Consider the following 15,192-nt stretch of genomic DNA (forward strand, 5'->3'; position numbering starts at 1 on the left):
CAACTGAGTTGCACTCCTGCTGTTCCGCCAGGATGCAACAAGTTGAGGAGCAACGACCGCGTGCAGGCTCCCGCCTGCAGTCTCAGCCCACGTCCCGAGCAGCATGTGGTATTGTGACGAGATGTGACAGGTAGACTGCCTCACATCTTTCACTGTGTCAGCCACAAGGAGCGGTAATGGGAGGCAGGGCAGCGAGATGAAGTAATTGATTTCTGAATTTCCCTTATTGAGATACTTATTAACAGAAGATTAACATCCTAGGACTATTGAAAGGACCAAGCTGCCCCTCTCTTTGCCCTATTTTCTTGGCAAATTAACTGTTGATTGTTTGTTCTTTACTGCAACAGGCTGAAAGATGTTATTAGTCTGTTGGGAGGAAAGGAGCATTTTTTTTCAGGCTATGGGCTGTGGTGGGCTGTTACCATTGCCATTCATCCTGCATAAGCTATGATTAGAGTGCCTTTCTTCTCAGGGAAACAGAAGGCCACCTTTCACAAGCTCTCACGTTGCATGTAGAATGTGCAAGAGAGTGTCACCATTAGGACAGACAAAGAGAAAACTGCAAATGCTCACAATTAAAAACAACTCCTGACCACGATGGCAAGCATCTGATAAAGGGAAAGTGGTTAAAAAAAATCCGGAGAATCGACATTGCAAATAGTGAGCACTGAACTGAAGTGCCTCAGAGCAATAGCATTTTATATAAAGAAAAATAAATGTAATTCATAGTTATTGTCATACAGAGGCCAGTATATGTTAACATGGTGTTTAAAATGCATGAATATGCTTTGCTGCTTTCAACTGTTATTGCTACTTAAGCAGCAATGTTAGCTTAATAATTTGTTCTGTCCAATCTTTGTGAAAGTCCAGTTCTTGCCGTCCTGTTATAGAAAAGATATTACCAAGCTGGAGAGGGTCCAGAAATGACTTACCAGGATGCTGCTAGGAATGGAAGGTTTGAGTTATAAAAATAGGCTGGATAGACCAGGACCTTTTTCACTGGAGCATAGGACGTTGAGGAGTTACCTTATTGAGGTTTATAAAATCATGAGCTATATTAATAAGGTAAATAGCAAGGGCCTTTTCCCTAGACTGGGGGACTTCGAGACCAGAGGCATACTTTAAGGTGAGAGGAGAAAGATTTAAAAAGGACACGAGGGGCAGTTTTTTAACACAGAGTGGCTCATGTGTGGAATGAGCATCCAGAGGGTGTGGTGGATGTAGGTACAGTTACAAAATGTAAAAGACATTCTATGACATTTGGAAAAGTACATGAATTGGGATATGGGCCAAGCGCAGGCAGTTGGAATTAGTTTAGTTTGGGATTATGGGTGGCATGGAATGATTGAACCGAAGGATCTGCTTCTGTGCTGTACGACGCTATGACTCTGTAACCTCTTTGTCTATAAGGCTGAGAGAATTCAAAACCATCTCTGAATCTCAAAGTTGTTCCCCTTGGAAGAGTGCAGGACTGAAATCAAATTCAAAATGATTTAGAACCAAGAGAAGGAGGGAGAGAATGGGTGAAGTACATTTGAAGATCAGTAACTGCTGTAATGTAGAAATGAGTGAGCATGAGGAACCTTCCCATGGAATTGATGGTAATAGTTCCCATGAACTGTACAGCAGTACGGGAGGTTGCCCATCTTTCTAGAACAATGGAAATGATGAACAGGTAGGGTTTAAAAATTGGCTGGCGTTTCACTCATGCAGCTTATTGCTCAGGAATTGATAAGAAAATTACCACCGGTAACTAAACTGGCAAATGTTAACCTGGAATGAAAGTAATCTAAGACATCAGGACATGGGAGATATCAGCACAAATTGATGAAAGACAGGTTCAAGACAAATCACATTGAACTGTTTTTCAGACAGAGTGTGATAAATAGCTGGAAAGACTTTGGACGGAGCAATGAAGGTTAAAAAGAATTTAGTATTATTTACTGTGTGTTGCAGGAGTGATATGTAGGTTTCTACACCGTGAGGTAAATGGGCCAAACTGGGCCTCCCTCATCAACACTTTGTGATCTTTGTGAGACCCATGAGTTTAGTTCTAACCTAATCTGCTCTCTTAACCACAGCGTGTGTGCTCTCCTACTGCCCATATCGGCAGGCTTTGCATGGAAAATTGTGGGGTTTTATTCTTAACCCGAGATTGTGTCTTCCAATTAAAAAGTTCAGCAAGCTTTTGAGAGTTTTAAAGAAAGCTTAATTATTCTCGTACCCTTACCCTAACTTAATGCACCATTCGCACACTAAGTATCGTGCAGGCACATGCACGGACAAAGATTGGATACAGGTCGAGGGTTTTCAGATTGCAGTTAAGTCAATCTATCTCTGGTCTCTCATATGTCAGGCCATTGGTTTCTTGAATTGATTTGACGCTTTAAGGTTGAGATAAGGATTCTCCACAGTTTGTAAAGGCTCTTGTTGTTGAATATCTCATAGTTTGGTTCTCAGGTCAACTTTGAAACTGGAACAGTTTTAAGTACTTGGCTGCTTGATGGACTAGTTTTGGAGTCTAAATCTTAGACTGGCTGATAACTGATGGATCTGCTGAATCTTGGCATAATGAGGATATAGCATTTTAAAACAGTTTCAACCCCTGTGACTACTGCATTAACATTTTTGAGGTCTACCCAGTGCAGTTTGGATGGAGGAGTCCATTGTAATAAAGTAAGAAATTCGATAGTGTCCAATAATTTCCATCTTCTTTTTTATCTAGAATGAAACATGGAGACAGGCAATCTGAAAATTCCATCGTCTTTAGGTGTTGGCCCATTCCTAAACAATGAGACTGGAGAACTACACAGATGGTCATGGAGTGGCTTCACCTTTAGATCAAATTGAGTCGGAATTTATAGGCAGATTCATTTCAGGCATTCAAGAAGACATTGGATGCTTCTTTGGATAGTAATCATGCACCAGGACTTGGATCAAGTCCTGGGATAGCCACTAGGTAATAGAGCAAGTACAATGGGCTGAATGACATCCTTCCACACCATCATAATTCAGTGATTGGCCAGAGACATGATACTGTATGTATTCCAAATTCCAAAAGTCACACAATCTGTGGCAGCCATCTCAACAGCTTGTTTATGTCTAATTCGTAAATTTTAGAGTGAAAGTTCACAAGATGTTATGATGCTGGGCCTGACAAGATTGGATTGAAATCTTTCCCACAGTTTTAATTTCCGCTGGTAGTTTGTCACTAGGACAGGATTTTTCTTTTGGATTCAATCATGGGATGAGGGCATCACTGGATAGGCTAGCATTTATTACCTATCCCTAATTGCCCAAGGGCAATGAAGGGTCAGCCATATTGTTGTGGCCCTGGAGTCATGTGTAGTCCAGACCAGTCAATGATAACAGTTTTTTTTCCCTAGACGGCATTAGGGAGCCAGATGGCATTTTCCAACAATCAATAATGGCTTCATGGTCATCATTAGACCCTTAATTCCAGATTTCTATTGAGTTCAAATTCCACCATCTGCCGTGGCAGGATTTGAACCCACGTCCGCAGAACATTATCTGGATCTCTGGATTAACAGTCCAGCAAAAATACCACTAGGCCATCGCCTCCCCAAATGGTTCAAATTATCCTGAGTATTTAGGTGCAGGAGCATTTACAATATATCACAAGTTTATAAAGGTTGCTTTGCTCTGAGGTAACAGTGTGATGCCATCCCAAGCTTTAACTGGCCATCAATGGCTGGTATTTTCTCTTCACTGTGTTCTTCAGGTCATTTTCCATTGGAAGCGATCATGACCCCCTCACACCTTGGCTCACCCTGCTCCGTTTCAATGTAACTATGAAGCAGTGTCCAACAACTGGCCTCAGCTGGTATAGGATCCCAGCCTCCAACAGCTGTGTAAATAGCCACAGCTCTAGGGTTACTGGTGTCAGTTTAAAGCCATGCACATGTCGACATGACAGAATTATACATCTCTCGCCTTTAAATGTGAAAATATTTCAAGCATTTAAGCAGTCACTTAAGCAGCAAAAATATACCTTATCAACCAGGCTGGGCGGCATGGTGGCACAGTGGTTAGCACTGCTGCCTCACAGCGCCAGACACCTGGGTTCAATTCCCGCCTCAGGCAACTCTCTGTGTGGAGTTTGCGCATTCTCCCCGTGTCTGTGTGGGTTTCCTCTGGGTGCTCTGGTTTCCTCCCACAATCCAAAAATGTGCAGGTTAGGTGAATTGGCCATGCTAAGTTGCCCATAGTGTTAAGTGCAGGGGTAAATGTAGGGGGGTGGGTTGCGCTTCAGCGGATTGGTGTGGACTTGTTGGGCCGAAGGGCCTGTTTCCACACTGTAAGCACTCTAATCTAATCATATCATTTATTTGGTCTTTACTTAGCTCTTGAAGAGCTATTAACACAAACTGAAGTTCCTTACTCCAAGCAATAACCAAGAAGTCAATGTCCATGGAGTGGAACTACTCCTGGGACTATAGATAATGATGTTTGAAAATACATTTGTAAATACAACCTCCGATACAATGCCCGTCACAACAGAAAGTGGTTCCAGTTCTCTATACCCTCTCCCTAATTCATAAGCACAGATTGTTTCAGAAATAAAATCTCGCGAAAAAAATAATAACACCATCCTTTTCTTTGTAAGTTTGGCTTTCTTTGCTGTAGCCTTTGCCAGCTGTCACACAGTCATGCAAAAGGCAAAGTGGATCCACATGATATAAAGACACAAATAAAATTCACAAAGGAAAGGCACATTTCAACGTATTTCCTATCAAACTGGGCACTGAATTATCCTTCAGGTGGGCACTCGGAGCCCAGTGACAGAACAGCATTGCCTCTCCTCCCGTAACACATTGTACTCGTGCCTGCGTCTGTCTGCAGACTTACCGATGTGTACAAAAAAAGCAGAATCGTAGCATTGTCTGTAGTAGTATTTTCCTTTGTTCACACACCAGAGGCTAATTATCTGTTCAGTTTCAACCAGATTGTCTGCAATATCTCATGATGTAGGGCAGACAGATTAATGAGGAGTGAGAGGCACTACTGTCAGGTGCATCAAGCACAGAACAATTCCTCTCGCACCCTTTACCCGCCCATTTACTGTTGGCTATCATTTCCTCTTCTCTTTCATTTTTACCTGTCTCCAGTGCTCTCTCTTTGTCTCCAGCTCTCTCACTGTCTTTGCTCTGTCTTGGCTCCACTATTCTGTTAATCTATTTTTTAATCCGTTGTTTTTCTCACTATGTGTAAATCCATCCACATGTTTGCACTATTTAATTCCTCTTAAAACCAAATTTAAAAGAGCAGATCAATTTGCCAAATGAAAGAATATGAAGGGCACCATCAAATACAGAGGAACCCCGATTATGCAGCATTTAATTATCCGAATATTGGATTGTCGGGCAAGATTGCAAGGTCCCGATAACTCAGCTATACTATGTTCTCCGGCATTCGATTGTCCGGAATTTGATTAATCGAACAAAATACTGTCCACCCGGATAATCAAGGTTCCTCTTTATCTTGATGCCATAACACCTAAAACAAACCAAACATAATTATTTCACCTTTATCTGTTCTCTTCAATGATGCCCTCCTCTCTTTTTTGGGTAACTGTTGGCTCCATGCAAGAGACAGTCAAACCACTGATCTATGGTGGGAACTTAAGAAGTGGCCCTAGAAACAGTGGTTGTGTGGTGGCCCATCTTCCATGGTTCTTCAGCCTCTGGAACAATCCCTACAGATTGGAAGGCAGCTAATGTGACCCCACTATTCAAAAGGGAAGGTACAGGGAAAATAGGGAAATATGGACCAGTGAGTCTAACATCAGTAGTGGCGAAGATGCTAGAGTCCATTATTGAGGGATTTTACAGCAGAGCACTTGGAAAACCGTGATAGAATCAGACACAGTCAGCATGGATTTACAAAGGGAAATCATGCTTGAAAAGAACCTAGTGGAATTTTTTTGAGGATGTAACCAGTAGAGTTGTTCAGGAGGAGTCAGTGGTGTGTTTGGACTTTCAGAGGGCTTTTGACAAAGTCCCACTTAAGAGATGTAAGAATATGTAACATTAAGGGATTGGGGGTAATGTTTTGAGATGGATAGAAAATTGGTTAGCAGACAGGAAACAAAGAGTAGGAATTTTTTTTTGAATGACAGGAGATGACTAATGGGGTACCACAGGGATCAGAACTAGGACCTCAGCTATTCACAATAAATGTTAATAGTTTAGATGAGGGAATTAAATGTGATATCTAAAAAATTGTAGATGACAGAAAGTTGGGTTGAAGGGTGAGCTGGAAGGAGGATACAAAGATGTTGCAATATGGTTTGTGTAGGTGAATGAGTAGACTTATGCATGGCAAATGCAGTATAATTTGGGAAAATGTGAGGTTATCCACTTTGGTAGCAAAAATAGGAAGGCAGATTATTATTTGATTGGATGTAAATTGAGAGCAGAGTATGCTCAACAAGGTGTCCTCATGCACCAGTCACAGACAATAAGTGTGTAGTTGTAGCAGGCAGTTAGGAAGGTAAACTGTGTATTGGCCTTCCTATCGAGAGAATTTGAGTATAGGTACAAGAATGTCCTGCTGTAGCTCTACAGACCATTGGTGGGATCACACCTGGAATATTGTGTGCAGTTTTGGTCTCTTTATCTGAGGAAGGATATTCTGGCTATGGAGGGAGTACAGCGAAGACTTTATTAAATTGATTCCTGGGATGATAGGACAATGTATAAGGCGATGTTAAGTCAGTTAGGATTGTATGCACTGGAGTTTAGAAGAACGAGGGGGAAGCTCATAGAAACATATAAAATTTTAACAGGACTAGACAGGTTAGATGTAGGAAAGATGTTCCTGATAATGGCAGAGTCCAGAACCAAGGGTCATAGTTTGATGATAAAGGGGTAAACCTTTTAGGTCTGAGATGAAGAGAAATGTCTTCCCCCAGAGAGTAGTGAGTCTGTGGAACTCATTCCCTTAGAAAGTGGTGGAGGCCAAAACATGGTGTTTTCAAGAAAGAGTATATATCTCTCCTGTGGCTAAAGAAAGCGTGGGTTACTAGGATGGATAGGTTGAGAGTATTGAGCTTGATGATTATATTGAATGGTGGAATGGGCTTTAGGGATCGAATGACCTATCTTCCATGTTTCTATATTTGCCTCCTGCTGTGTCCATTCTTATGTTACCCCATGTAACCTATGAAACTGGATTTGGATATTGTGGTATTAAAGGATCCCGTATTTATTACAACTGACTATAATGTACAAACCTTACATTTTACTCAAGTGTTTGGATTTATATTAAGCTATTACATTACAACAAGGGAGCATGCTTCTAGTAGACTGTCATGCTCTGAGTGATCTGAGATAAAATGGAGTATGAGATCTTTATACCCTCAAGTCGCATGTTATAATGAAGTGATGATATGATAAGCGGGTCACAGATGCTGGCAGAACTGCTGAGTTTCTCCAGCATTCCCTGTATTTGTTTCAGATTTCCAGTATCTGCAGAATGTTGCTTTTATATGAGTTTGGACATGAGTTCAAATCCCTCAGCAGCTGGATTAAACAGCCAGTATCATCAAGAGTGAGCATGACTACCAGTTAGCCATAAAAAAACCCCATCAGGTTCACTCACGCCCTTTAGGGAGGACATTCTGCTATTCTTACTCAGTCTGACTCTAGATCTAGAGGTTTCCTCTTAGCTGCTATCTCAAATGGCCTAGCATGTCATTCAGTCATATCAAAGCGCATCATTCACCAACGTTGTTCTCCTGGACAATTTAGGATGGATAATAAATGTTCGCATTATAATCGAGGTCCACGTCATGTTAATGAATAAAACAATAGTGTAACTCCTCAGTGTGCATTTCCCTCAACCCAGGATGCTGCGATAAATAGCCATGCGCCATGTGTCCATTCTGAGACCACCATAAGTCACCATGGATAGGGCCCACCTGGAACCTTGCAGATTGATATCTACTGACTGAATAAACTTGCGGAATGATGAGGGAAGTGTGGATTTCCTTTGTTGAGGCCAGATTGTTTCCCATACATAAGCAGACAAGTAGGAGGGCACAGGAAACAAGTGAGGTGGAGCCTGGAGAATCGCATCTGCTCCGCCTATCTCTATATTAGACAAATAATCTTTCAGTGTTGATATCCCTATAAGGATCATTGATTGTGTTACGTGGAGATCATATTTTCCCAAGCAGAACTGGCTCTCACTGTTGTCTGTTAGTGCAGCTCAATTTTGCACTGGGATATGTGGAAGAAGACGTCTCAAACATGAAGTCTAATTGCATAGACCTTCATAATGCCTGGATGGCTCTAATTGTGCTTTCACCAGAATGGCACCCCAACAAAAGAATGAGAGAATTAGCGATTTTGAGAATGAGAGGATGTTTATTTAAAGTGATGTGCAAAAGAAGCAAGGGTGACGTGAGAAAGTCTTTCTCACAGAGTGAATAGTTAGGGCATGGAACCCACTGCCTGGACCTGAGGTGGAGACAGTTTCAACTGAGATATTCAAGAGGATATTGGTGGATTATTTGGATCAAAGTGGCGTACAGGTGTATGGGAAAAAGACAGGAGATTGGCACTAGGTAATGGAATGAGCTGCCAGAGGAAGTGGAGGAGGCTGGTACATTTAGATTGCATTTGGGTTGGTATATGAATGGGAAGGGTGTCAAGGGATGTGGGCTAAATGCTGGCAAATGGGACTAGATTTATATTGGATACCTGGTCAGCATGGATGAGTTAGACCTAAGACCTATTCTGTGATGAATATCTCATTGACTCTTTGACTCTAATAGAGATGATACAGGCACGATAGGCCAAAGGGCCTTCTTCTACACAATTACAATTCTGTGATTCCCAGAACCTAATCTCCTGCACCCTGTCCACAATATTAACTGCTCACATTCCAGAGTTATGCTTCACAAATGCCCACAGCACAAATCAAATTGTAAGCCCAAATCCCTTGTTAGAGCATTCACCTCAGGACAGCATGCAATACATTAAAATGAGGATCTCATTTATTCAGGCAGGGAGGAGGGAGGGAACAAAAAAGAAGGAATTTCTTAAATAGGCCTTTTCCCTCCTGGGGAGGTTGGGCTACCAGTATTACTGAATATTCCAACCATTTTTAAAGCTGCATGGCTCCATGAGATTCAGGACCCGTGTGTATAATAACTTTGGTCAAATTCTAAATTACCAGGCAGGAACTGACTGTCTGCAGTAACTCATGTTTAGTCAGTGCCATTAATGGGTCCAAATAGCAGCACGGATGCTTGCTTCCAGTACAACCCAATCTGTCACAGTTCCAATGGGCCTTTATCTTTCAGTCTCATTAAACAGGAGCACTGAGATTAACTGCTGAGTAGAGGGAGAATAAGAGCTTTTAACTCTTAAAAGTGGATTGCGTTTCTTGCATTTCCCTTCTATTCATGTCATGCTGGATGGGGAGCAGGACTTACAACAGGTCTGCTTTTCCAACAGCTCCTTCCTGGTCCAGAGGTTCAATGGTTAGCACTGCTGTCTCATAGCACCAGGGGCCTGGGGTTGATTCCACTCTTGGGTGACTATCTGGGTGGAGTTTGCACATTCTCCCTGTGTTTGTGTAAGTTGAGTGCTCTGATTACCTCCCACCGTCCAAAGATGTGCAGGTGAGGTGGATTAGCCAGGAGGAAATTCAAGACCGAGGGATGGGATGGGATGATCTTTAGAAGGTTGGTGTGGACTTGATGGGCTTAATGGCCTATTTTCAAAAGTGGAGGGATTTTATGATGTCCTGGAATCCTTTCTTTATAATGGCTGTTGTTTGACCCTGAGTCTCCCACATTGGAACTGAAACAGCAGCCAGTAGTGCTCTGAAGTAGCAGTCATATTGTTAAGCCAATAGGCATAGCCTATAGTGCCAGAGCTTGTGTCTTGCCAATTTGTGAGAGAGACTGATGCTTACTAACAGCTCTGTTCTAATCACTCTGATCTCACCTGGAGTTTCTAAACTGGCTTTTCCAGTTTTTTCACTTCTAGAGAAACATAGAAACTTACAACATTGTATGAAGAGCAATTCAGCCCATCAATGCTTGCGGCATTTCTATCCCAGCATCATGCCTTCCATAAGTTATTGCAATACTGGTTATTGCATTCAGATGACATCTCATTCTTTGCACTCAGGAGGTGGGTGCATCCGTTTTACAGGAGTCGGTTCGATTTTGCGGTTTCTGCAATTTACAAAGGGCACAATATATATACAGGTTGATGTATACACCACCTGACTGAACTCCAAAGTAGAGAGTATAGGGTGAAACAAACAGAAAGATGCAGGGGTCAAAGCAGAGAGCAAAAGTTAATCAGTTACCAGGCTGATACTGGAGCAATTGAACTCAATTTGACCAAGACTTTTATTCCCTTTATATCAATGTTACACCATTTCCAATTATTTAAAAAATGTTTTTTGGTCTGGCTCCATTTAGAGCTTGATGGCGTGTAACAGCAAGTTAATAATAGATCCGATTGCTTCTGTACTCTAACTAGGTCACATAATGGTACTGCGAGAAAACTGGGCATATACTGTATTCAAAGTTTGGGAGAAGATTTGTAGCTCGGGTGCTCGTTGTTGTTCGCCGAGCTGGGAATTTGTGTTGCAGACGTTTCGTCCCCTGTCTAGGTGACATCCTCAGTGCTTGGGAGCCTCCTGTGAAACGCTTCTGTGATGTTTCCTCCGGCATTTATAGTGATTTGTATCTGCCACTTCCGGTTGTACCCAAGCTACAAATCTTCTCCCAAACTTTGAACACCTATGGGCGAGAGACGCTAAGACAAGCCAGGAAATGGGAATCCTGTGCCAACCGCCTAAGCGCCACATATGAACAACTCCGGTTCCTGCAAACAGCTGGAACTGACAACCGGAAGCGGCAGATACAAATCACTATAAATGCTGGTGGAAACATCACAGAAGCGCGTCACAGGAGGCTCCCAAGCACTGAGGATGTCACCTAGACAGGGGACAAAACGTCTACAACGCAAATTCCCAGCTCAGCAAACAGAACCACAATATGCTGTATTATGTTGTATCCTTTATGGGTTTTAGATATGCTAAAGCCCTTGACCAGGCAATGAAGCCATTACTAAAGCCTTGCCATTACAGGAACATAGTGTGCAGCAGTCAGTCTGTGATAGTCAGGTCCCTCAAGCAACAACATGATAATGAGTAGATGCACCTGTAACCCGGCACCGCAGACAGTGTGGCATTCCACTAGATTGTCAGTCCAGCTTTTGTGCTTGAGATTCTGGAGTGGGCAACCAATTGGTTTGGAAATGAGTATTGCGACCCTGACCTTCAACATCTGGGTTATGGTTTGTGTGCCACTGTGGAAGTGAAATAAGTTGTGAAATGCATATGGTCCGCACTGACCCAACTGGTAACCCTCTCACCTCAGGATTAAAATGTACCCAATTCAAATCCCACTCCAGGGGCTGAGACCAAGAATCACAGCTGACTCTCCAGTTTAGCACTGAGAGAGTGCTGCACAGTCATAGTCTGAATTCAGTCGATAAATTCAGACCTCATTCCTTCAGTGGGTTTGAAAGATACCAGATCCCATAGATATTCAATAGTGTAACCATCACTGAAACCCCATTATTAACATCCAAGGGGTTACCATTGACTGGACACTCAACTAGACTTGCCATATAAACACAGTACAAGAGCAGATCAGATGTTGTGAATTTACCTCCTGACTCGCCAAAACCTGTTTAACGTCTTCAAGGCACAATTCAGGAGTGCTTTGGAATACTCCCCACTTGCCTGGATGGGTGCAGCTCCAACAGCACTCAAGAAGCTTGACACCATCCAGGACAAAGCAGCCCGCTTGATTGGCACCATGTCCACAAGCATCCACTCCCTCCACCACCAACACTCAGTAGCAGCAGTGTGTACTATCTAAGAAGATTCACTGCAGAAATTTACCAAAGATCCTCAGACAGCACCTTCCAAACCACTTCCATCTAGAAGAGCAAGGGCAGCAGATACATGAGAACACCACCTACAAATTCCCCTCCAAATCCTTCACTATTTTGCCTTGGAAATATATGGCCGTTCCTTCACGATTGGGTCAAAATCCTGCAACTCCCTCCCTATCAACAATCGGGGTCAACCTACAGCATGTAGATTGCAGTGATTTGAGAAGGCAGTTCAGCCCCATCTTCTAGAGGGAAACTAATGGAAGGCTGTACAAAATGCTGGACAGCCAATGATGCCTAAGTCCCAGAAGTGAATAAATAAAAGCTATTACTTCGAAGAACAGCGGGGAAGAGATCGCCAGCGTGGTGGTCAATATTTATCCAGCAATTTATATCATGAAGGAACATATAATCTGTGGGAGTTAGCTGAGTGTGAATTGGCTGCCATGTTTCCTACATTGTAATAGTGACCATATTTCACTGGTACTGGACGGGTGAGGACATAGATTTAAAGTGATGTGCAAATGAAGTGATGTGAGAAAAAAGCTTTTTCACTCAATGAGTAGTTCAGGTAGAGATCACACTGCCTGGAAATGAGGTGCAGGCAGCTTCAGTTGAATTCAAGAGGACTTTGGATGGGTATTTGGATAAAAAACAATGTGCAGGGACATGGGGACTGGAACTGGTACAGTCCAGACATGAAGGTCTAAATGGCCTTCTTCTGTACTTTAACAATTCTGTGACTTCCCCCATGGAGTCTTTTGAGAAATCTGGTGCTTGCAAAGAGTGCGATATAAATGTAAGCCTTTCATTGAACCATCACTCACTGTGCATCTATTTTCGATTTGGTTTCAGACCCAGCGTTTGTCCACGCTCAGTTAATCCCAGACAGCGGTGAACGTAACGATGATAAGCTTTACTTCTTTTTCCGGGAGAAATCAAGCGACAGTGGAAGTTCAGCTATTCACTCGAGGATAGGACGGATCTGCCTGGTATGTCAGTTTTCACTCAGTGGCTATGGGGTTGGAGATTCTGCAACACTCTCCCCATCCACTGGAATAGCAGCTCCCCTATCAAATATTCCGACATAAAAAAATCAAAATCTACTGACATATAAACTATAAAAGCGAACAATGATGAAAAGAAAATTTGAATCATTCCTCCCTTAAAAACACAAAATCCTATTTCTAAATCCATCTTATTTGTTCTTTTATAAATCTTTTGAGACAGCTAATAAAAATATCTGACTGTAACAGGAAAGAAAATAAAGTACTTAAATTTATTTAGGCCCCCCTCCCCTTTCCCTCCAGGACGTCCCAAAGGACTTCACAATCATCGAGTTACTTTTCAAAACACTGGCACATGTTTATTGATGGTATTGTGTGCAAATATAGCCCTGAGGTTATGCACCAAATCCTACAATGTGTTATACAACCATGGAAAGTCACATGACACCAGCTTACCGTCCAACAGATTTATTTGAAATCTCAAACTTTCAGAGTGCTGCTCCTTCCTAAGGTGAAGAAGGAACAGCACTCCGAAAGCTTGTGATTTCAAATAAACCAGTTGGACTATTACCTGGTATCATGTGACTTCTAACCTTATCCGCCTCAGTCCAACACTGGCACCTCCACGTCATTAACCAACCACATCATCTGTATTGATGGGCACATATTAGCCAGTACACCAAGAAGGACTCCCCTGGCCTTGTTTGAAGAGAGGCATTGGGACCCGTTGGATCAATCCTGAAAAGGTCAATGAAGTTTTGGTTGAACGCAGGGCTTCCCAAACAGGGAAACTCAAGCTGAAATGAGTAAATAATGGCTGCTGTGACATCCAGTTGAGGTATTCAGATGCGCTGCCCCTTTAACAAACCTCTGCTCTCAATGGTCCTCCACTCCCTCCCACTCTCAAAGGATCTTTCCACCCTGACTAATGCTGCCACAGATCTCACTGAGGAGTCACAGAACTGGAACAGAAAGAATTGAGGAAACGTTACTTTAATAATTCATCTGAAAATTACTGGCTTCCTGACTTTTACCCAGGCCATAAAAACAGATGTTAGCTACCATGTTACTGAAATCATGACAGGATATGTTGATGTCCAGCGATTGATACTGTACCTATGTTTGTATTCACCTGATGGATTAAGATAAAGCCTTGGGCTATCAGTGTTCTTTTTTAATTGGCTCGCACTTTGGCATTCAGGACCCAACAATTTGGCCTTTCTTTTGAAATAACGCGACATTCTTTCTACCTTGTTATGCAGAGGTTTCCCACTGACGGGATAATGGACAAAATTAAAAATCACACAGCGCCAGGTTATAGTCCAACAGGTTTATTTGAAAGTACAAGCTTTCAGAGCACTGCTCCTTCATCAGTTAGCGAGTGGGGCAGGATCATAGGACACAGAATTTATAGTAAAATATCAAAGTGGGCAGCAGAGCAACTTGAAACACTTTCAAATTTTGTACAGACAGGAGTGTTGGAAGTCTCCACTTCAGAAGAACAACCACTATAAATGCTATACAAAAGATTAGGAAAACCAATGGTATTATTGTTTTTTGCAAGGGGAATAGTGTTGGAAAGTTTGGTTTGCTGGGAAAGGGAGGGAAGATTTGCTGCAGTGTGTAGTGTGTTGGTGAGACCAATCTGGAGCATTGTGTACAGTTTTGGGAATGATAACTTGAAAAAAATGCAATAGCATCGGAAGCAGTTCAGTGAAAGTGCACTTGACTGATTCCTGATGTGAAGAGGTTATCTAATGAGAAAAGGTTGGGCCTGTATCCACTGGAGTTGAAAGAATGAGAGGTAAATGCAATGAGACACATAAGATCCTGAGAGAACTTGGCAGAATCAAGTTAAGACAGCAATGAGGAGGATTGTTTTTCTCTGCGAACTGTTAGTCTGTGGAATTCTCTTCCCCAGTGGAGGCTGGGTCATTGAATGTTTTTACAGTTGAGTTAGATTTAATCTTGATTGTCAAGGGAGTCAAAGAGTATGGTTGGAGGGGGGAGTAGATAAGAAAGTGGAATTAACATCACAGTCAGATCAGCCATGATCTTGTTGAATGGTGGTACAGGTTTGAGAGGTCTAATGGCCTATTTCTGCTTGTTCTTCCCATGGTTGTATAAAACAGTGTCAATGCTGTTTAAATTTAGCCCAGGTTCAGCAGCTGTAGTTCTCTTTCTAATGGAGGTTGCTGAAGTGTTACAAGTTGTCACAACCTTAACTATTC

The 15,192-nt window shown here is 42.3% G+C and overlaps 1 protein-coding gene across 3 annotated transcripts in view; it reads left to right on the top strand.

Annotated features, from left to right (window-relative positions):
- sema3fb (sema domain, immunoglobulin domain (Ig), short basic domain, secreted, (semaphorin) 3Fb) overlaps positions 1-15,192 on the top strand; it is a 257,392-nt gene that overhangs the window by 190,517 nt on the left and 51,683 nt on the right. For all 3 annotated transcript variants that reach the window (XM_072581928.1, XM_072581931.1, XM_072581930.1), the window contains one exon: positions 12,810-12,946. In XM_072581928.1, coding sequence (XP_072438029.1) covers positions 12,810-12,946 — 137 coding nt within the window. The remainder of the gene's footprint in view (positions 1-12,809; positions 12,947-15,192) is intronic.

This window comes from Chiloscyllium punctatum, chromosome 12 (genome assembly GCF_047496795.1).
Source record: "Chiloscyllium punctatum isolate Juve2018m chromosome 12, sChiPun1.3, whole genome shotgun sequence".
NCBI classification, from domain to species: Eukaryota; Metazoa; Chordata; class Chondrichthyes; order Orectolobiformes; family Hemiscylliidae; genus Chiloscyllium; species Chiloscyllium punctatum.